This window comes from Rhinatrema bivittatum, chromosome 18 (assembly GCF_901001135.1).
Source record: "Rhinatrema bivittatum chromosome 18, aRhiBiv1.1, whole genome shotgun sequence".
NCBI lineage: Eukaryota > Metazoa > Chordata > Amphibia > Gymnophiona > Rhinatrematidae > Rhinatrema > Rhinatrema bivittatum.
The window spans coordinates 29,486,560-29,509,241 of record NC_042632.1 but is presented as its reverse complement, the minus strand read 5'-3'; the positions used below and the strand labels follow the sequence as shown (position 1 = coordinate 29,509,241).

The 22,682-nt window shown below is 44.2% G+C and overlaps 1 protein-coding gene across 4 annotated transcripts in view; it reads left to right on the top strand.

Annotated features, from left to right (window-relative positions):
* DIAPH1 (diaphanous related formin 1) overlaps positions 1-22,682 on the top strand; it is a 295,385-nt gene that overhangs the window by 218,841 nt on the left and 53,862 nt on the right. For all 4 annotated transcript variants that reach the window (XM_029583290.1, XM_029583289.1, XM_029583291.1 and 1 more), the window contains 2 exons: positions 8,404-8,568; positions 12,189-12,324. In XM_029583290.1, coding sequence (XP_029439150.1) covers positions 8,404-8,568; positions 12,189-12,324 — 301 coding nt within the window. The remainder of the gene's footprint in view (positions 1-8,403; positions 8,569-12,188; positions 12,325-22,682) is intronic.

Here is a 22,682-nt window from a genome sequence, read left to right as displayed (position 1 = left end):
GGTGAAGTCAAAACGAATCAGACTATCACTGTCGGGAAATGGAACCCATGCAGGATCATCGTCACACCATCACCATAGGCGATCACGTCACTCACATCACCATAGGCGATCACGTCACTCACATCAAAAAGCTGCGAAGACGAGAGATACATGGGCAGTAAACCCTTCCACTTCTAGGTCATCTCACCCACGAAGTGTACATTCCTTATCTTGTAGACAATTAATACAAATCACTTCCTCTGCAGCATCTTCTTCCTCAAATAATTCTGTTAAGACCACAGAGAGCAAGATGAGGAACAAGTATGATGTACCAGCTGCTTCTGCTTAAATTCCTACAGTATCACCTAAAACAGGTGAACTACCAAAACAAACTGGTCGTGCAGCAATGCCTCCTCAAACAAAAGAGGCATTTCTTCAATTATCCCAATCATTGGCAGGGTTTTATGATACTCTTCAATCATCTTTTAAGATGTCTAACGAACTATCTGTGAGTTCTCTGGAACACAATATACATACCTCTAGAGAACCGTCGGTGGAGCCTCCGGCATCCCCAATGACGAAATGACCAATTTCACCAATTCAGCAGCAAGATACCCCTATAGACTCTGTCTCCACAAACGTCCCCATTGTCATTTACTGGATTCCCATCGGATACACAGGAACAACCACAGAAACCGTATTTTCCTCCAGAAGACCTGACATACCCGAAATTTTTAGAAAAATTGGGCACAATACTACAACTGGAGGTCCAAAAGGAGACAGACCCTAGGTCAGAAACCTTTGGTCTCCCAAAGATTTTCGATGCTCCGGGAGAACCAACATCTCTCCCACCATACGAATTATTACATTCTGTCTTACAGAAGTCGTGGGAAACACCTTATTCTCTATCATCGGTTTCCAAGAAGACTGATTATAAAATTTTGTATGCAAAAAACATTGCCTTACTCTATACCATAACTACCACATGCTTCAATTGTGATAGTCGGCAATGCAAAGATTCAAAAAAGCAAAATCGCATGCCTCCTATCCACCGGGCAAAGACAACCGGTGTTTAGATGACTTTGGCAGGAAGATGTATCACAACTCAATGTTGAATGCCCGCATTATGCACCATCAATTCCATATGGTACAATACCTATATGAGTGCATACAAGCCATAAAAGGTATGCTTTCCTTGATGGCTGATCAGGTACCACCGCCTCTTCATGATATGGAGGAGTGTTCGCGACACCTCCTACGATCAATATATGAGGCATTTGAAACATCTTCCAGGGCATCTGTGACAGCCATAGCAGCCCATAGGATGGCATGGTTATGCTCTAGTATGATACGAGAAGATTTACACGAGAAACTGATGAACCTCCCATGTACAGGAGACAACCTGTTCGGAGAACGGTTTCAGGAAACAGTTGGAAAATTAAAGGAGGAAGCTCTAGCAGTCCAATCCTTAATGTCACAATCTCACTACTCGACCACGCGTCGTTATGTGGGATCTACACGTAGACAATCCTATAATCGTAGGCCTTACAGGTCTTATCAATCTTTTCGTACCCAGACGTATCCATCTTACCGATGTCCTCCGCCGCAACAAAACACCACGACTCAACGTAGGGGTAAATCACGTAACCAGAGACAGCAAACACAACAACCGGCTGCTGCAGTAAAATCAACGCTGTCTTTTTAATAAATCAGCCACCACCACTACATCAAGCACCACCTGGCAGAATTCATTCTTGCCGGGCAGCCTGGGAGAAAATAACAACCAATCAATGGGTTTTAGAAACAGTACGACATGGCTATCAACTCAATTTACCACAAAACCCATACTACCTCACTTTTCCAAAGCAATCTCCTCCAGCCACAACTGGGGGAGAGATTGCTTTGCTTCGCAAACAGCAGGCCATCCAAAAAACAGGCTTTTATTCCCCATACTTCCTCATACCCAAAAAGGCAGGTAGATTTCGCCTCATATTGGATCTACGGTAATTGAACAAATTCCTGACCAAAGAGAAATTCAAGATGGTATCGTTGAAATCGATCTTACCCCTGATTCAGCCCAATGACTGGATGTGTTCCATCGATCTGAAGGGTGCGTACACACATATTCCAATCTCTATCCTCTTGTACACTGTGAATGCCACACTTTTCAGGATCACGTACAAACATATATATCATAAACAACGTGATCGGGAGCTTGGGACTCCCATGACAGCATGGCTGATTCAGCCCTGCTATCGATGGGAAAAAGCAAGTTTGCTTACCATAAACGGTGTTTCTGTAGATAGCAGGATGAATTAGCCATGCTGACCCACCCACCTCCCTGGCAGTCGCCGTCTTTCCTAAGTATAGCTTAATCACAGACTGAGGAGAATCTGTTACTTTCCTGCGCAGGAGCACACGCGCAGCCGCAGAGAGCTAAAATCTAAATCTCTGCTTTGTTAAGCTCCGCCTCCCGGACCTGATTGACAGATCCCATGACAGCTTGGCTAATTCATCCTGCTATCTACGGAAACACCGTTTACGGTAAGCAAACTTGCTTATCAGTTTTAAATATATTTTTAAAAACCTGCACCCATCCTGACTTGAAATATCTTTTATCATTTTTCTGTTTTACTCTGGTTTTGCCCTGTCAGTGTTGGAAGAAACTAGGAAGCTCTGGTGTAGCTGAGATTGATAACTGACTGAGTCACAAAATTCTTGCTCGCCCCCCACCCTGTATATCCAGATGTTTTCTTCCCAAAGCTGCCCCCATCATGGAACTCTGATCCCTTTTTTATTATCTCCACCCCCCCCCCCCATCCTTGCAAATTGCAGGTCTCCAGCACTGTCATCAGAAGATAGTTAAATTGAATGCACAGCCCCATATTCGCACACTATAGCAACCCTGCTCCCTCTGGGCTTCTGTGCCAGGAGGCAGGACCTGCTAGAGCAGGTCTGCAGGCTGAATCTGATGGCATCATCACCAGAGCTGATGGTGAGGTGGGGGAGTCAACAGCAGCAGGATTGGGGTTTCTCCGGAGAACAGAGTAAATTGGATTGGTGGCCCACATGAGGGAAGAAAATAAAGTTGAATGTCCATGTAGCATGGGTTGAGAATTGGGTCAGAATTCCATAAAGGGAAGGGAGAGTCAAATTGATTATCTGAGGGGTTGGTGGCACCAACAGTTCTAGGAGTGACAAAAGCTGAAATCCATAAGTTTCCAAATACTGCATTTGTGGAAAATGGCACATCAACATAAGTTGCCTTTTAAAACAACATTTCTATTTAATCAGATTGAAATACAACCTCTTCCTTCCTCTCCTACCTGGATATTATACATTCTTCAAAGGAGCAAATATGCTCATTTTCAATGTCTTCTGGGTTCTGTCATCTTGGCAAGCCCCCCTCATGTGCCATTTTGGACCTCCATTTGTACTCTCTGAGATTGTGTCCATGGAAGATTATGTTGATGATCTTCTCATCCTTAAATAGCACGATGTTTATTGTCAAGTAGCTCCTGCGGAAAGATAAGAAATATATGCCGTTGTTGGGCTTTGTCTATTTAACTCAACACCAGTTTGGTTATCTAGTGAGTATTTGCTTTCAAAAATACTCTTTAAAAAAAATTGACTTTCGAAACCCTGGCTTAAGAATGAATAGACAAAAAGAAAAGAGCTAAAAAAAACCCCTCCCAGTACCAAACTAAACCAGCAAAAAAAAGGGGAATCCTCGAAGAATATGAATGAATAGACTAGGTGGCCAGTGCAATGCAGGGCACACTGACTGGCTTGCTGACACCTTGGGGAATAGATTTGTAAAGATTTGTTTGATACTTGCAGGACTTTTCGTTGGAGAATTTGACTTGTGTTTCCGTTTTGGTTTGAGTTCTATTTATTGGGGTTCATTAGGATTTTCTGGATTGTCCATTTTGAGTTTAGCAAGAAGGTACATAGCCAGCATGCAATCACTTAAAATCATACAAGGGGTTTGCCATCTCCCTTGAGAATGAATACTGAGTTTCTGACACATGTCAGCCCCCAAATTACTGATCAAATAGGCATTCTTTACAATAGGTTCTGTAGAAATGCTTTACATGCTGACAATTTGTCCTTCTATTTTTCATATACATATAGCTTTCCTGGTAGCTAAAAGTTATGCAACTTAAGTTTCTTATCAAGGACAAATGAAAGCTGACCTAGAAAGTGAACAGCAAGTGAAACTGGCATTTGAAGCAGTGTAGTGGTGGGGTTCAACAAGTCTTGTCGATCAAAGATTAAAAGGTGGCACTGGTCGCTGGAGCAACATGGCTAGCAGAGTTGTCCAGGCTTCTTCAGTCATAAAAAAAAGCGAGGAGTCAATGGATTGAGCAATTTCTGACCAGGATCCCTAGAGCACAGAAGCCCAAGACAGTGCTGCTTTCTGCCTCCTTATGCAGCTATGCGGGCCAAAGACAGATACTGTTTGTCAAGAGATGGCAAAGTCTTTGGCATCCATCAGGCCAGAAGAACAGAGCTCTGTAACAGAAGGTGTGAGGGTGACTATAACAGAAGACTGTCAGGGATGAAAATGAAGGGTAAGTTGGGTTGGAGGGAAGAGGATTGAACCTGGGTAGATGGGAGGAGGGGAGAGACAGAGAGATGCATGGGATTGAAGTTGGGGAGTATTCACTTGCTAGTTAAGAACTGCATATGCCATATACTACTGTCACTCATACCCATCAAAACAATTTGTTAAAAGTGGGGAAGAAGGGTCAGGGGAGGCAGTAGCAGAAATGTATTTTAAGCACATTTCATGTCTGGTGAGCAAGTGCTGGAGGTAAAGAATGCTTTTGCAGATGTTGTATACTCCATGGAGTATAGCTTTCCACTCAGATTTTTAATTTGCTCCATTTGGTATTCTTGCTAGTGGGTGCATATAGCAGTTTTCATCCAGTGCTAAACTTTCCAGTGTTCCATTCTACAATATATACTTCTCTTTCTGAATTTCTGACCACACCCACATATACCAGCATGATTGCATATCTGCCTGTTCCGGCAGAAACTAGGTAAAAGAAATCAAAGCTAACCACATGAAAGAGTTCATAATATTTGTTGAAGTGAATGCTGTCTAGAATTCTACAAGCTATTCACATTTATATCTGTTGTGGATGTATAACAATATATACTCATGGAGCAGTATTACAACATAAGTTTGTGGTGTTGATAATGATATTACTTTTATTCAAAAGGTAAAGGAAAATTGCATAGTTTAGAGTAAAAGTGGATACAAGTTTTATATTTTATAGCTATAAGTAGTACTTTATTTGTCTGAAGTTTCAACTAGAACAGTGCATTAATATTCTGGGATTTTGGAGTCTGCAGGCTCTATAAAAGATTTGATTATACATTGTTACCTATATAAAAAGTGAATAAGGTTGTTCAACATTTTCCATTGATAAACAGGCTGAATTGGACATGACATGTGGGTGCCGTCATCCAGCAGCACTGAATGGACTCATCTGTCCTAGCTCATAGAGCTTTAAGCTCTACTGACCACGTGTGGGAGTTCTCGTGCAAGTATTGTCTCATGAGCCTCCTCGGTCATATTTTGTCTGAGCACTGCATCGACATGTACTCAGCCTCTCTAGTCTTTTTTTTTTTTTTTCTCTCTCTAAATGTCTCAATCTGTCGCTGATTTTTCTTCAGTTTTTTGCTTACAAGTTACCTCTCTGCCTCCCACAACAGCACTTTCCCACCGTGAGTGGATTCAGAAACTGCATTTGTGGCAAAGTAGTGTCTCTCACAGATGGGTATGAGTTGTGCTGTCATTGCCTGGGTCCCGACTGCAATCAGGCAAACTGTGGAGGAGCTGCGAAAATCTCTTCTGAGTTGCAGTCTGTTCTCTTCCCATAGTGTAGTGTCATCTGCCTCATTGGGAAAAGAGTTTGGCAGGAGCTCCTCAAAACTCCCTTATCGGTCCAGGTCAAAGTACTGCTGACTGCCTTTATTGAAAAAGAAACACCATCAATCCGGAGGGCCATCAGAGCAACTAGCATCAAAAAGGCACAAGCAAGGTGCATCAGCACTGCATGGTGTCGGTGCATTCGATGCATCAAAGCTCTCGATGCACAATGCATCGAAGTTCTTCGTGCATGGAACATTGGTGCGTGAACAATGCACTCAACTCGTGGAACACTGAAGTTTAGTATCAGGGTTTTGAATTTGGATCTATAGGGAACTGGAAGCTGGTATAGTTTGTGTAGAACCAATATAAGGTCGCATAGTTTGGATCTTTCTATCAGCAATGCAGCAGTTTAAAATGATCTGGAGCCTGTGGAGTGCCTTATCTGTAAGACCTTTCCTTAGTGCTAGTTCTCCAGCTTTGTGGTTACCATAAAATGGACCATTGTAATTTAGATGGCTCTTCATGGTAAGAGGGTGGAGTCTTTGTAGGCTGAGAAGTTTGAAGAGGCAACTCTTTACTTTCAGCAGGATTTTCAGGAGTATGGTTGATTCCCAGTCCAACAGGACTGAGGCTTTTTTTACTTGTGTTTTTAGCAGGATCTCAATAGAATTTTCAGATCAGGGACATTTCTGTGCATATTTTATTCTCATAGAATCTGTTTTGTTTGGATTTAAATGGAGTGTTTTGTTTTTTATTTATTTAAAAAATGTATTAACCACTTGTCACTGTTTCTAGGCAGTTTCCAATTAATTGCAGCACATAAAATTTACAATTTAAGACATTACTCACATATACACAACATTCATACTACTTGATATTTAAATAATCCTTGTGCACATGACCATTCCCATACTACAGACTAACAAAGTACTACAAAAGAAATATTTAAACAGTAAAATCAGTGAATCCCCTGCTTGTCTTGGACATTGTTTTCTGTATCTCTTACTTATAACTTAAACTGATTTTACTGTTTAAATGTTTCTTTTGTAGTTCCTTGCTAGTCTGTTTGAAAGTAATAAGCCCTCATGATTGTGAATAAGGTAAGCTGTATATTTTATTGAATTCATTCCAGTGCTTTCAAATTTGTATTCTCTATATATTTACAACTGTTTTTATGCTATATACTCGACCGATGCGAGTCTTCCCTGACTCAGCTCTGCATGAAACAGGGGATTGAAGACTCTCTGTTTTCCTAGTGAACACCGTCCTTATGGATTTATAATTTAAACCTGCTTTATGCTCATATAATAAAACCTTTGAATTGTGAAAAATCTGAAATCTCTTTGTCTCTGGAGCTAAAAACTAGCACATCTCCCTATTGGTATAGTTAAGAATTTGATATGTCTTTTGACACCCTCCCCCCCGTGTGCTGCTTTGTCAGGGAAATTAACATATTATTGCTACCCAATAGAAAGGAGTTGAACCAAGTTAGGACCTTGCCACTTGTTTTGGTCCAGCTAATTGTGATAGCATGATGTTATGATCTAGGGTGTCAACAGTGTTAGGCTTGCCACCTGGCTTCTATTGTGATACCTGAGCTCATCTAATGGGGCGACTAGTACTTTCTCTATCCCAAGTCCTTTTCTGAAACTGGATTGGTAAGGATCCAACCAGTTCTGTTTGTCAGCTAATCAGTTAATTGAGTTCATAATATTCAAATGCCTACCCTAGAAAAAAATGGGATATTGGAAACAGTATGGTAGTTTTCTGGTTTGTCTGGATCCAAGCTGGCTTTATTCCTTTTTTTTTTTTTTTTTTTTTTTTTTTTGGGGGGGGGGGCTTGAAAGCAGTGGATGAACCTCTGCTTTTTGTAGATCTGTAGGAAGCTGTCCCTCAGACAGAGGAGTTCTCAATTTTAGGAAAGGAGGTATGACTGGATAAGAGTCTAATTTTATTTCTTAGTATTATGTTTTATTTATAATATATTGTATTTTGCAATTTTTGCATATATTTTGAATATGTTTGTATTTTAATTTTGTTTGAATTGTATTTAATAAATTTTTATTTTAACTTCGTAAGTATCTTTGGGTAATACTTTTGGACTAAATAGGGATATAAATGTAAAGATAGTGTACACTGTGGCACAGGAGAAATGGGGTTTGGAGCCTCCATCTAGCAAAGATTGGGCACACCACATAATGTGGTCAAGTCCAGGAAAAAAGGGAAAATAGTTGCTTCTGCTAGAATGAGCTCTGCCAGCCAACAAGTAGCACAGTGGGCACCTTGAAAAGACACCCTTCTAACCAGTGAGGGTCCCTTGAGTCACCTGCTTATAAAAAGGCAGAATAGAAGTGACCACCAAGATGAAAAAAAATGAGGAAGAGTGAAAAAAGAAATTTGTTTAATTTAAACAGGCAGTAATTAGTATAGTTCATAGGAGGCATGCCCTTAAAACCACAGTGGAATAATCGAGAGGTGGGGGAAGAGAGCACATTGAATCTGGTCCTGATTGGTTGTAATCCTTGACTCCAATATAGCACATCTTTGTGAAGGAAGCTCAGGAGCAATACAACAAGCTAAGAATGATGCATTCAAACATGGATGCCTTATTCAAGGAGATGGGAGAGTATTTTGTGATTGACCTAAAAAAAACTTCAGTGGAAGAGTTCTTTCTGGACTTGCACAACTTCCGCACCATGTTTCTGGTAAGTAAAAATATGACTAGAGGAAGAAAAGAATGATAGAGAAGCCTGCTCAATAAATCAGCGGTTATACTGCTTTTATTGCCTATTTAATGTGCCTGTGGTTTTTTTTTGTTCATTTACTAATTTGTATTTAATGTCCCTGCATAGAGCTTACTTTTTCACAGCCTGTCTCCTATTTCTTTCTCCCAGCCATCTTTCCTTTAAGGCAGTTATTTTCCAGTTTTCTTTTGCATCAGTGATTTTTTGACAATTGCAAAAAGACCAGTGGCTTTAAGAAGTGCCCAGACTGTGGTCAGATGATGGACCGAATATTTAAGGGAGGGCCATGATGCTAACTGCAGCATCTGTACAGAGATGTCATTGAGGACCATCAGATCCTGCAGGGAGAAACTTCAGAACCATCCTGAGCTCAAAAAGAAAAACCCCAGTTCCACGAATTTGATGTTGAGGCTGTCGGAGCAGGAGGCAAGGAATTGCCTAAAGATGTCTCATTTCCTTCGGCACCAAAGGAAATGAGACATCAAATGCTGGACTCAAAGAGAAAGCCCACTCTTTCTGTACCAGCGCTCGCCAAGCCAAGGCAAAAAAATCCAGCATTGAGGAACCATCAAAGGACAGAGACTGGCACAGATCTCCTTCAACAAATGGCTCTGAGAGCAGAGGATTACTGGAATACGCCATCCAGACTCCAGTGTGTCCATGTTTGGAGAATAGCTTTTTTTCTCCTAAGCAACTGCTGTAACTCTCTGCATGTCCATCTTTAAGCTGTTGACTCCCCTCAAGGTACCCTGAAGAAGAGTCTGTCCAACTGTTGGGTCTCATCAAATCTTTGCACCATCTATCTTAGAGTAAGGACTCAGGAGAAACATTTGCAGAGTAGATTGCTCAGCACATGAAGTGTGTTGAATGACCTAAGTCATCCAGCTTAACTCCTCTCTGTGCAATGAGTGTTCCTCCTTTTGTGACGACGCCTCATGTGTTGAATGTTCTTGCACCAACAATGAGCTTGAAATAAGGATTAATAGTGGCACAAGGCACACCAAGTCATAACTTTGGAGAGGGAAGCTAATCTGCTGTTTATTTGCACTTGGAGCTCTTGCCCCAATAGCCTACGTTTAAGTGCCAAGAGGTGGTTATCTCGTGGCTTGACAGGCCTCTTCAGTTTTCATGAGAATGACTCTGAAGATTTATGGAGGTCATCTTATGGATCAGAATAGGCTGGATAATAATAATAATCTTCCTGTAGCCTAGGAACAGTTCCCCAACTTAGCATGTCTCCTTTTCCGATTTTATCCAGGTAACGGCTAAAACCATTCCCATTGAGTTGTAGATAAAAGGCAGTGGCTACTAAGTAGGCTTTCATGGCTGCATGCTTCAGGCCTATGTGTCATGTACAAGCGAATGTCTTTGCATATAAGGTCAAAGAGACACTAGATCTTTTCAAGGACTTCCATACTGTGCTTCAGGCCCTTTCCTCTACCACAATCTCTTGAGCCAATTTTTTTTCCTTCTGGAGTTTCCTTCATGAAACCACAAAGCATTTCCAGGATTTGGCTAATCTGTTTGGATAGCGAATTGCATAACCTTTGCTTTATATACCGCCATCCCACATGAAGATCACAAAGGTTTACAAAAGTAACATTCATACATTAGAACAATACATACTTTGGTTTAACACATACTTTGGTGTATTATATACTTTGTGGTATGACACATACTTTGGTATAACACAAAAGGAGGTCATGTGATGTGTCTTAACTGAAGATATGAGACATTGGGCTAATAGAATGGTGATTCTGTTTAGTAATTTACGTAATTGTAGGGGAGTTGTCATGAGATATGTTGTTCTTTCGTTACTTAATATTGTCTTTGTTCTTGATATTATTGACTGTGCATATTCCCATGCAGGTCTGACTTTAGGAGGACATGTCAGAGTCATAGCTTCATCGGTAGCCCATCTATAGTTACTCTCTACTGAAGAGATGTGCAAAATTGTGACAGAGTTCAGTTTACACATACATGTCCAATTATTTAGACTGAGTCCTGACGCAACAACAGGTTTAGGGAGTCTGTTTGAAAGCCAGAGCCCGATTACAGCCTCCCAGGGCACATTGTTTTGGGTTGACCTTCTATTGTCTTAAAAAAAAAAAACAAACTGAAGAAAAGGGGCATTCTCACTTGCCAGAGAATAGTTTAACTGCCCCATTGCAAGAGTGTTGTCTTCCCCTTTTTGTTTTCAGGCCAACCATTAGCTAGAAAGTTCCACTTGTATGATGGATAAACTGCTTGTGCTCACAGAAAATGAAGTTACTAATCTGTAATAAATATTCTTTTTGGACAGCAGTTCACCGTTAACAGAAACCCAACCTCCTCCTCTTCTAGAGTTGAGCTCAGCTTAATGACAGAACTGATGGATGCTGGAATGTTCAGCTACATAGGAAACTACTGCGCATGCCTAAGGGAACTAAGGGGCTCCTAGAAAGCTCTGGAAGTGTGTATCTGGTTTGGTACTGTCAGGATGATGCCATCTATTTATGTAACTGGTGAATTGCTACCTATGAGAACATACATTACAGCTGAGTATCTTTGTTTTTTGTATGGCCTTTAGTTATCCCTTCATGTGAGGCTTGCTTCAAATGAAGCTTCCCATCAAACCATCTGTATTGTCATGGTTCATGAGCATGGTTCTAATCCAATTGATTGCCTTTTCAGAGCCTATGGGCCTTTGTTTTACCAAAAGTTGCCGTAAGTTAACCTTGGTCTTCATTTCCATTCTCTAGCCACTATGGAATCTTTGTTTGTTCTGCTCCCTTTTGAATTCTGTTACCATTCTTATCTTTACCCCTCTTCCAGGAGAGCATTCCAGTCATTCAACTTTTCTGTGAAAAAATATTTCCTGATTTTGCTCCTGGGTCTATCCCTTTGAAGCTTCTTATTATGACTTCTAGTTCTAGAACTTCCTTTCCATTTGTATGACTGGTGAGCCTGTATGTCTTTAGGAAAAGTTTTAATTTATTGTTCCACTAAAATAAGGATAATGAGGATACTCTGTAGCCTCATTACCTCATTATTATCATTTGTAATAGGTGTTCTCTGAAGACAGTAGGTCACCATTCACACATCTTCCCATTTCTTCTTGAAAGCTGTTCTCTCCCTTTCGTAAACTTGGCTAGATGGGAACTGAAAATGGCTGTGGTGTTGTCAGCACAGGAAATCCCAGGCATAAGCAGTAAAAACTTTGTCTTCACCAGAAAGCTCTAAAAAATGTATTCCACTCAGTACCATACATAGGCATATGACCTCATGTGACTGGTGAAATTGTCTTTAGAGATCATCTGTTACAGGTAAGCAACTTCACCTTATCTAAATGCATTTGGGTAAACTGCAATTGTTATACTAACAGTAGAGATGGATTCTAACTTCTTCCCAGGAAATCTGACTCCTAGTTCAAGGTTGCAACCAAACATTTAACAAAAGGCATGTGATGTATACAAAATGATCTTCTCTACATACACATAGTTTCATATCTACTTGTACACCAAACGTGATGGATTCTTACCCCTACGGTGCATGCATGTCTATGATGTAACTGATTTTGCCTTTTCTGAATCTCTCTATAGCAAGCAGTCAAAGAAAATCAAAAGCGGCGTGAAACAGAGGAGAAAATGCGCAAAGCCAAACTTGCCAAAGAGAAGGCTGAAAAGGAGCGATTGGAGAAACAGCAAAAGAGAGAACAGCTTGTTGATATGAATGCAGGTATGGCAGATGGTTGGGGAGAAGTACTCTATATCAGAAAGTAGCAAGGGAGGTACCACGATGATGACCACTATTTTAAAAGGCTATAGTGATGGTTTTTTATTACTTGAAACAAGGCATTTTGAAGGGGTGGTTAGGGGGAGAGGAAAGTGGTTTACTCCAGTGTTTCCCAATCAGTGTCCCTTCAGACCTGCTCAGGTATGCCTGAGCAGGTCTGATCCAGACCAGCAGCTAGGCTCTGCTTTCAATGCTTCACAGCAATTAGAGACACCAGCAGTAGCTGTTAAATATATGGGAACTCCTTTCTGAGAACGTGTGGCATTATGCATGCCTCTTCCTAGCTACAGCATGAGCCCCGGAATGTGATAATAGGCAGCATGCAGGGCATGGATAGCTGGGCCCTGCTTTATGTAGCATGCATTGCACACAGAAGCTCCTTATCTTCTCCATCCTAAGCTGCTATGAGTTCTTCCCGCCTCTGTCCTACACCCAGGCCGAGGATCTGATGCAATATCGTGCCTTCAGGCTAATGCATAGGTTAGCCCGTGATTCGATGCGCGTTCTGGACACGCTAGGCTAACACCCGATGCAAAAAGGGGGGTTAGTGCATCCAAAATGAGCGTCCAAACACACTCGTAGCTAATAGCACTCATCACATGTAAATGCCATGTAGATGAGGCTATTAGATATTATCCCCGATGCAAAAAAAATCACTTTGCACCCAACGCACACATTTTTACATGGGAGAATTAATGCCAGCCCCAAAGCTGGTGTTAAGTCTTGTCACGCATCAAGGGCTTTAAAAAAAAAAAAAAGCAGAAATTACTGCTTTTCTGTGGTTACATAGGAAGCAGCATGATAAAAAAAATCTTTACTGCATTCAGGTTGGGAAAATGGACACTCAGTTTACGAATGTCCATTTTCCTAACCCACACACAGCCACATCTCCTGGAGCCCGATGCCATGGACGTGCTAGGGATGCACAATTTATCCCTAGCATATCCTTTTTAGCGTGGCAACTCATTTGCTTATTGCATCGAGCGCCAAGGAGAAGTGGATGTATGCATGTTGACAAAAATGTGCGCCTAGTTTGGACATACTGTTTTTCACCCTTGATATTGTATCAGCCCCTGGGTGAGATGGGGAGAGTATGCAGTGAGTACTGGATGTGACTCATTCTTCGTATTGGGAGCTGCAGCAGTGAAGGAGCTCTGGCAGCCACTTGCAGTTGCCAAGGTAACTAACTGACCCGGTTACTTGTATCACACAGACTTCTCCTTTCTCCTGCACTTGTATATAGAGGGAACTGGTCCAGTATGATGGGTTCATGTGTGTGTTAGTCTTCTTTCATCCCTTTGTTTTAAAATTTGGAAGAGAGATTGTGGCAATTTCAGTGCACTTTCAGTGCTTCCCTAGCTTGACTAATTAATCCTCTCCATGTTTGCACTGACTGCTCCATAGAAGCTGCTATGCCTCACAACATTTATGTTCATGTAGGTGTGCCTTCAGCTTGAAAAGATTGGGAAAACACTGAAATAGCCCAAGCTTTAAAACTAATGTTCAGAGGCAGGGCACATATATGGGATTTTTCTTGGGAGAAAGGGTTATAATTTTTGCTGCCTTGGGTAACTAGATTTAGTGCCTTGACTCCCTCTTCCCAATGTGTTTTCAGTCTTTTCTTCTCCTTATTCCTCTCCCTATACCTCTTTTGCACTCTCATGGCAGAGCTGTGTGGGGTAGCAGAGAAACTGTCTGTTAGGAATAGCATCACTCCCAATGAATTTGAGGACTGCGAGCGTTGATGTCCTAACAGTCCCTATGGTGGGTACCTTCATGCATGTGGGTTTCCTTTTCAAATGAGAAGCTCACATCCAATGGGGTTTCAACAGGGACTGTGACTATGTACCAGCTGAAGTAAGTGGTTTGGTGGAATACATGCTGAGGTGTGGGGAAAGGGTGCAAGAAAGGAGAAGGGAACTGTGGCATGATGATGGATAAACTTTGCTACCCTAGGTGGAGGGTTATGCTTATATGAACAGTAATGCCAAGCCTGATTAGTGGCTATTATCCTAGTGTGCTAATTTGGATTCTTACAGGTAACATGTGAACTCCAAGTAAATTTAAAGTCTGAAAAATAACACTGCATTTTAGTAATTCAGTTGACAACTTGAAAGAAGACCTATAGTTGCTCAGAGCAGTTCTCCATCAATAAACAGACATGAATTAGCCATAACGTGTGAGTAACATCATTTGATGGCACTGATACAGAATCAGTTCTCAGAGCTCAGTGAAGACTTTATTGAGAATATAAAGGAGTCCCTGCTTGTAGTGCCTTGTGAGCCCCTCAGTCTTGCTTCATCTAAGCTACTTCATGAAGTGTTCCAGTCTTTCTACAATTTTTCTGACCTTTTTTTATTGGCCTAGTTTTTCTGTCTTGTTGCATCATTTTTCTTTTTCAAACCACTAGTTCAGTCTTTCAACAGAACAACTCAGTTCTGCCAAAACACAGGAGTGAGAGAAATGGAAAAGTATGAGATCAGCAGCTTAAGGACCTGCATAAGTGGACACCAGATGTCCATTACAGATTCTCATTCATTTTGCTATCACTGCCTGGGGCCATATCATGATTCTGCCAATTACAGAATCATGTCCCCATAGACACAATAACATTGTGTCTATGAAAATGGAGACCTTGCAGAAGGTTTAGCAGAGTTGCTTCTTGTCCCAGAATGAGGTATCAATGGGCTCTCAGCATAGGAAATCAAAGCCTCTTCCGCAAGTCAAACAAGGATCCCCCACATCAAGGGCACCAGTTCCCGGATTCATCTCTAATCAGAGGTTGAGCATGGCACTTACGAGTGAGATGCGAGGATTCCTTCTGGGACCTTCTCCGTTGGTGCCAAAGAAGCCTACACCATTAGCACAGTCCTTCACTGGAATGGAGCTGACCTCAGTCCTTAGGCAAGACAGGACAGGATGTCTTCAGTGCAGTTGCCATCCTTTCATGGCGAAGAAGATCCCATGACTCTAAGCCCCTCTTCTATCTGAACCCAGTACAGTCCAGGGCACTGTCTATCTCTTTGGCAAAGAAGCTCTTCCATAGTACAGCCTGCTAAATCCCTGTCCTTATTGGGCAGAGCACTTTGATGCTGAAGCACAAACATTGTTTGCTATGGCGCAGTAAGATGTCTCCAGTGTTGTCCATCAGACGTGGCATCAATTAGTGGGAAGTCATGTATCCAGTATGGAATATCCTGGAGCCAGCACAGCTACTGCAACCACTGCCGTCCCAAGCTCTCACTTGGCATCACCAGCATTAGTGGTTCTTAGTGAAGAGGAACTAATCTTGCTCTCTGAAGATATCTATCCTCCAATTCCAATGCAGAGGGTCATTCAGCTAGTGGGAGCCTAGCTGTCTGAGCTTGTGAAGAAATTTTCACTCTCTAGACCCTGAGGTCCAGAGAGAGAGGTTGGATTCTCCCCTGTCAAAGATGGAAGAAATCTTCCTGCTCAGTGCCCCCTGGAGGCTTATGCTTCACCATAGGATTTCCAGCGGTGGGAGAAATTCCCCTTCCTATGGTTGTAGAGTTGCCTCCAGGGGAAGCCCTTCATGTGCTATTTTCCACACATGGCACTCTGAGTTTCTCCTGTAAATGTTCTTTCCTGTCATTATCATCATAGAGGTCTTTAGAGGGATAGCAGTGTTAGTCTAGTGCAGCAAAAATAACAAAAAAGAGGCACCTTATAATCTAACCAATTTATTGACATGAGTTTTCAAGAACAGCAGATAGTGCCACCAGTGACGTCAGAGCAGAGCATGTTGTATGTAAGTCCACGAGTCCTGCAGGGGTTTGTTTGGCATGGAAGGATTTCCTGGTGCCATCCATGGAGCGTAATGCTGGTTGACAGGATTTGTCGACGCAAATCAAACATGTCTTAGAGCCAGCCACAGTGAGAGTGAAATTGACAATGGAGTCCACTTCAGCTTTTGTCATCCAATCTGAGTAAGGATGAGCTGATCTGGATTTCTCAAGAGAGCTTCCAGCACTGAGTTCCCACCATGAAGTAGTGGGTTCTTCCCCTCCAGGGGAGTACCTTCACGATTCAGAGTGTAAGAAAGTGGACTCTCTCTGCTCTGAACTCCTTCTGAATGCTTCCCCTCAACAAGTAGTCTTGAGTACCACAACCATCATCTGAGCTGTGGTTTAATGTTCATCCATGAGCAGAAGACAAGGATTCCATGGGGATTTCATCTGATTCCCTTCCAGACTTGCCACAGCATACCTCTCCTCTGGAGGATGTCTGCTGCTTCAGGTTTTTAAATAAGCTGGCAAAGACTCTGTTTTATCAATGTCAGGAAGGAAAAGGACCCTAGAACAGCATCTTCAGACTCCATGGTTTTTTCAACACCCATCAGAATCTGCAACAATCCTAGTTCATAAGCCTCTCTAGGACACTCAGATGAGTATGTGGCAGATGCCTACATCCATGTCTTCCAGTGTCCCAGAAGCTGGACTTGAAATATAGAGTGGGGACTGCCCCAGGATTTGGAGTGGTCCAGTTACCACAATACTCCATGATAGAGGGATTAGCCCTGAAACATAAGTGCACTCATAATCACTCTAACATGCTCCCAGGGAAGGACCAAAGGCATTTAATGCGTTTTAGGAAAAAAGGTCTTCCGGGGTTCCATGCCAAGTGCCCAGATTGTGACTCACCAGCTCTATATGATGCAGTATTTGCTCAAATATGTCCAGAAGCTAAAATCCTTCATGAAACAGTCAGATCCAGAATAGGCAGACTTTGTTGAGCAGTGGAGGCATAAATAAATGTGAAAGCACCTTATGCTTTCAGTATATGAAGCTTTTGAAACTGTATCCAGGACTTTGACTCCTTCTGTAGGGTCCCAAAGGCTTGTGTGGTTGCGGTCGAGTGGCCTCAGAGAGAATGTGCATGATTTTCTCACAGATATACCCTGTACAGGGAACAACTTGTTTAGTGGCTCTGATTAAGGCACATCACTCCAAATCGTTACCAGTTGTGATGGGGGGGACCAGCTGGCTCCCACCCAATACCAATTTTTCTAGTATGTAGCAGATGGACTCCGGACCAATGGGTATAGTGTACTCCTGATAGCAGTTGGAGATGGATCAGATTTCAATCTGACGTCAGCCCTAGTACATATACCCCTGCAGGAAGTGCAGCTCTTCAGTATTTTCCATCTCCATAGCAGTTAGGGACTCTGTGCACACTAGCACAGCATTCGAGTAAATTTTACCAAAGAAATCCAAATTAAGAAATCTTACCTCTACAGACGAGCCCCGCTCTCCTGTGATGACACCCGTTGGGTCCCTCCCCTAGTCGAGATTCCCGAGGTGATTTCCGCGATCCCTTGGAGGTAAGCCTCGGTCCTGCAGCTGACCCTCGGCGGGGACCTAGCCCCCAACATCGAGTGAGGCTGAGAGGCAGCGGGTGCAACCTTGAGCGCGGCGGTGAAGGTATTTTCACACTCCCCCCGCAGCTGGAGACCGCCCGGAACGAAACCGGGAAGCACCGGGACAAGGTAAGGCAGAAATCTATTTAAAAGTCTCCGGTCTCTGAAGCCCGAGGAGATGCACAGGTTGCCAGCCGGGACCAGTGCCACTGGGTTGATCCGCCCTAGCAGGGTTAGACCCCGGCTAGACCCGAGGGTCCTCCCACGTGGAGACCCTCCGAGGTGGTCGCTGTCACCATTTTGGCCCTGTCCGCCGTCTCGATCCATGCGCACAACATCGCGCGCACAAGTACCTGGCACACAAGCGAGGCGCATAGCCACGCACTCACTGTGCCGGGCACATAATTTTGACCCACGCGCGCACCAACCTACGCGCGCAACTTTGACGCACACCGGAGCGCACAACTGTATTAAGAACATAAGAACATGCCATACTGGGTCAGACCAAGGGTCCATCAAGCCCAGCATCCTGTTTCCAACATCCTCCAAAACGAGACTCACAAGGATGCCTTTCAAGGGAACACTTCTGTTCGGATGCGAACTAGAGAAACTAGCCAACAAGTAGGGCAAGTCCCCACTACCACGGCTACCGGAGGGCAGGAATAAGAGAAACCAGCGATCCTTCCCCCGGACCTCCAGGGGCAGAGGATCATAGTGCTTCAACCGATATAGAAACTCATATCAAGCGACCCGCCCCGCAGGCCGGAGCCAATCCTTTGGTAACAAGCACAATAAAAGGGGAGCCAGCTCGGCCCCAGCCGCACCCCACAATGAAAATCAGCTGACCCATCCAAAGGAAGAAGCCATAGGGGGCAGACTGGCCCTATTCTTCCAAAGATGGGTCGAGATAACTTCGGACAAGTGGGTCCTATCCATCATTCAAGAGGGATATTACCTGGACTTCCACCATCTCCCTCCGGACAAGTTTGTGGAATCTCCCTGTCATGACCCTTCCAAGAGAATGGCAGTGGAAGCTACACTGACCAGATTACTAGCCTTAGAGGCTATAACACCGGTGCCTCCACAACAAATAAATACCGGCCATTATTCCATCTATTTTATCGTTTCCAAGGAACGTTCAGACCTAACCTGGACCTCAAGGCGGTCAACCATCACCTGAAGATTCCTCGCTTCCGCGTGGAAACCCTACGCTCAGTAATAAGGGCGATACAACCGGGAGAGTTCCTTACCTCCCTGGATCTGTAGGAAGCCTAGCTACACATTCCGATCCAAGAATATCAGTGTTTTCTACGTTTCTCGATCCTGGACAGTCACTACCAGTTCTGGGCACTACCTTTCGAGTTAGCCACTGCACTCCAGATGTTCACCAAGATCATAGTGGTGGTGGCAGCAACACTGAGGAAGGAAGGAATCCGCGTGCATCCTTATCTAGACGATTGGCTGATCAGAGCGAAATCCCCAGAGGAAAGCCACCTGGCAACCTACAGAGTCAAAACTCTACTAGAGAGCCTCGGGTTGGTGGTTAAAACAAACAAGAGCTGCCTGCAGCCTTCCCAATCTCTAGAATGCTTGGGAGTCCGGTTCGACACCAAACAAGACAAGGTCATCCTGACACCGACAAGGAGATCAAAACTGATGGCCTAGTTACGAACTTCGCCCCACAGCATGGAATTACCTACAAGTTCTTGGCCTCATGGCATCTACACTGCAAGTAGTCCCATGGGCACGAGCTCATATGAGACCCCTCCAGTGCTCACTACTATCACAATGGAGTCTACTGTCCCAGAACTACACCATACAGCTTCAGCTCCTAGACAGAGTTCGGGCCCAACTACGATTGTGGTTATAAGAAGCCCACCTGAGCCATGGAACGAGACTGTCCTGCTCACCACGGATGCCAGCCTACGAGGATGGGGAGCACACTGCCAGGAGCTAACCGCCCAAGGGCAATGGAACAAAGAAGAGTCGGGATGGAACATCAATCGTCTAGAAGCCTGGGCAGTCAGACTTGCCTGCCTAAGGTTCGGTCACAGACTCCGAGGCAAAGCGGTCAGAGTAATGTCAGATAACACCACAACAGTGGCCTACATCAACCGTCAGGGAGGAAGCAGAAGCCAACAGGTGTCTCTGGAAATAGACCCCCTAATGTCATGGGCGAAAGTGAATCTTCAAGAGATCTCGGCCATCCACATTGCTGGCAAAGACAATGTCGCAGCGGACTACCTCAGCAGAGAAAGTCTAGACCCAGGAGAATGGAAACTGTCAACCACAGCATTCCAATTGATAATAAACCGTTGGGGAACACCAACCATGGACCTCCTGGCAAACCGGTCCAACACCCAGGTACCCAGTTTCTTCAGCCGCAGGCGGGACCCCCAGTCCCAGGGAATCGATGCCCTGGTACAGACCTGGCCACAGGATATTCTGTTATACGCCTTCCCGCCGTGGCCCCTATTGGGCGCGATCATCCACAAGATAGAACACCACAAGGGGCCAGTACTTCTAGTGGTCCCGGACTGGCCAAGAAGACCATGGTACGCAGACATGCGAAGACTGCTGGCAGGGAACCCCCTGCCGCTACCTCCACACAGAGACCTGCTCCAACAGGGACCGATCCCCCACGAGGATCCAGCTTGATTCTCTCTTACGGTCTGGCCATTGAGAGGGCCTGCCTAAGGAGGAGGGGATACTCGGGGGCAGTAATTGACACCCTACTCTGAGCACGCAAGTTCTCCACATCCCTAACATACATAAGGATTTGGAGAGTATTTGAATCCTGGTGCGAGGACCACGACATCATACCACGTTCAGTCAAAATTCCTGCAATTTTGGAATTCCTACAGAACGGGCTACAGAAAAGATTGTCCCTCAACTCCATCAAGGTACAGGTGGCTGCCTTGTCATGCTATGGATCAAAGAGCGAGAGCGGCAGCATAGCCTTTCACCCGGATGTTTCCCGCTTCCTGAAAGGAGTCAAGCACATCCGACCACCCTTAAAGTGGCCGGTGCCTCTTTGGAACCTTAACCTGGTCCTAGATTTTCTAGCAAGAACCTCCTTCAGACCTCTCCACGGCCTGTCTCTATTAACATTGAAGACAGCCTTCCTGCTGGCAATCTGTTCAGCCCGCCGAATATCCGAGCTACAAGCACTGTCCTGCCGAGAGCCATTCCTCAGACTCACCCCAGGAACCATCCAGTTACTCACAGTTCCGTCGTTCCTCCCCAAAGTGGTGTCTCACTTCCACCTCAACCAAACCACCTCGCTACCATCGCCAGATGAGCATAAGAATTCGCAAGAGGCTAGAAGTCTACGCCATCTCAACGTTGGCAGACCCCTAGTCCGATACCTGGAAAGGTCGGAATCCGTACGAAAGATGGACCATCTATTCGTCCTTCACAGCGGGAAGAAGCAGGGGGAAGCGGCCTCGCGAGCAACCATAGCCCGCTGGATCAAAGAAGTCATCAAGGCGGCCTACGTAGAAGCAGGCAAGCCACCGCCTTTACAAGTCAAGGCCCATTCTACTAGAGCCTAGGCAGTGTCCTGGGCGGAAACCAAGATGCTGTCACCCGCCGAGATCTGCAGGGTGGCGACATGGTCCTCCATCCACACATTCTCCAGGTTTTACCGCCTGGATGTCCAGGCTCGGGAGGACACAGCATTTGCAAGGGCAGTACTAAGTGGGTCACGGGCAGTTTCCCGCCCAGTTCGGGAGTAGCTTTTATACATCCCATTGGTCCTGAGTCTATCTGCTACATGCTAGGAAATGGAGAAATTACTTACCTGATAATTTTGTTTTCCTTAGTGTAGATAGATAGACTCAGCATCCCACCAACGGCTGCCGTTACTCATGGAATTCTCGGGGGACTCCCCCGGGAGCGAGTGATTCAAGGGTAAGCTATTCTTTCATCTAGGACACCCTTCCTACTGGGTGTCGACATTTCTCGGTTGAGGGCACTGGCGGTCTCCAGCTATAGCCAATCAACTAGTACAAATTAATCAAGTTAATCAAGTTATTAATCAAGTTAATCAAGTTATTAATCAAGTTATTCAAATTATTCAGTCATACATATATCCACAATGCTTTTCGAGAAACATAGAAACATAGAAATGACGGCAGAAGAAGACCAACCGGTCCATCCAGTCTGCCCAGCAAGCTTCACACATTTGTTCTCATACTTAACTGTTTCTCTTGGCTCTTAGTAACCTTATGTTCTAATTCCCTTTTTACCCCCACCATTAATGTAGAGAGCAGTGCTGGAGCTGCTTCCAAGTGAAATATTAAGTTTGATTAGTTGGGTAAGCGGCAGCATAGCTCTCTGCCATGAAGCAGAGGGCAATGCTGGAAATGTGTGAAGTATCAGTTTTTCTTTTCCCCTGTCATTGAAGCAAGGAGTCATGCCGGACATGCACCGAAAGTGAAGAATGCCTTGAAAGTCACATTAACTATCATCAAATATTGAAAAGCCTAATAATTGGTAATACCTATAAGCCCATGAACCCATCCCTGTTTTTTTTTCTTTTTTTCTTTTCTTTTTTTAATTGGGAGATGGATGCCCTTCATCCTTCTACTCTGTGAAGGTGGACACCTACCACCGGCCACTGGCATCCCGCTCCGTTAATGCCTCTGTGGCTACTGCCGCTCCATGCAGTGTTTTACTACCTGCTCTTTATATGCGTCCTCTAGAACTGATGGATCCCATCCCTGGGTTTTTTTATTATTGATTTAATTGGGAGATGACAGCCCTCCATCCTTCCGCTCCGTGAAGGTGGACACCTACCACTGGCCACTGGCATCCCGCTCCGTGAATGCCTCTGTGGCTACTGCCGCTCTGTGCAGTATTTTACTACCTGCTCTTTATATGGACACCTACCACTGGCCACTGGCATCCCGCTCCGTGAATG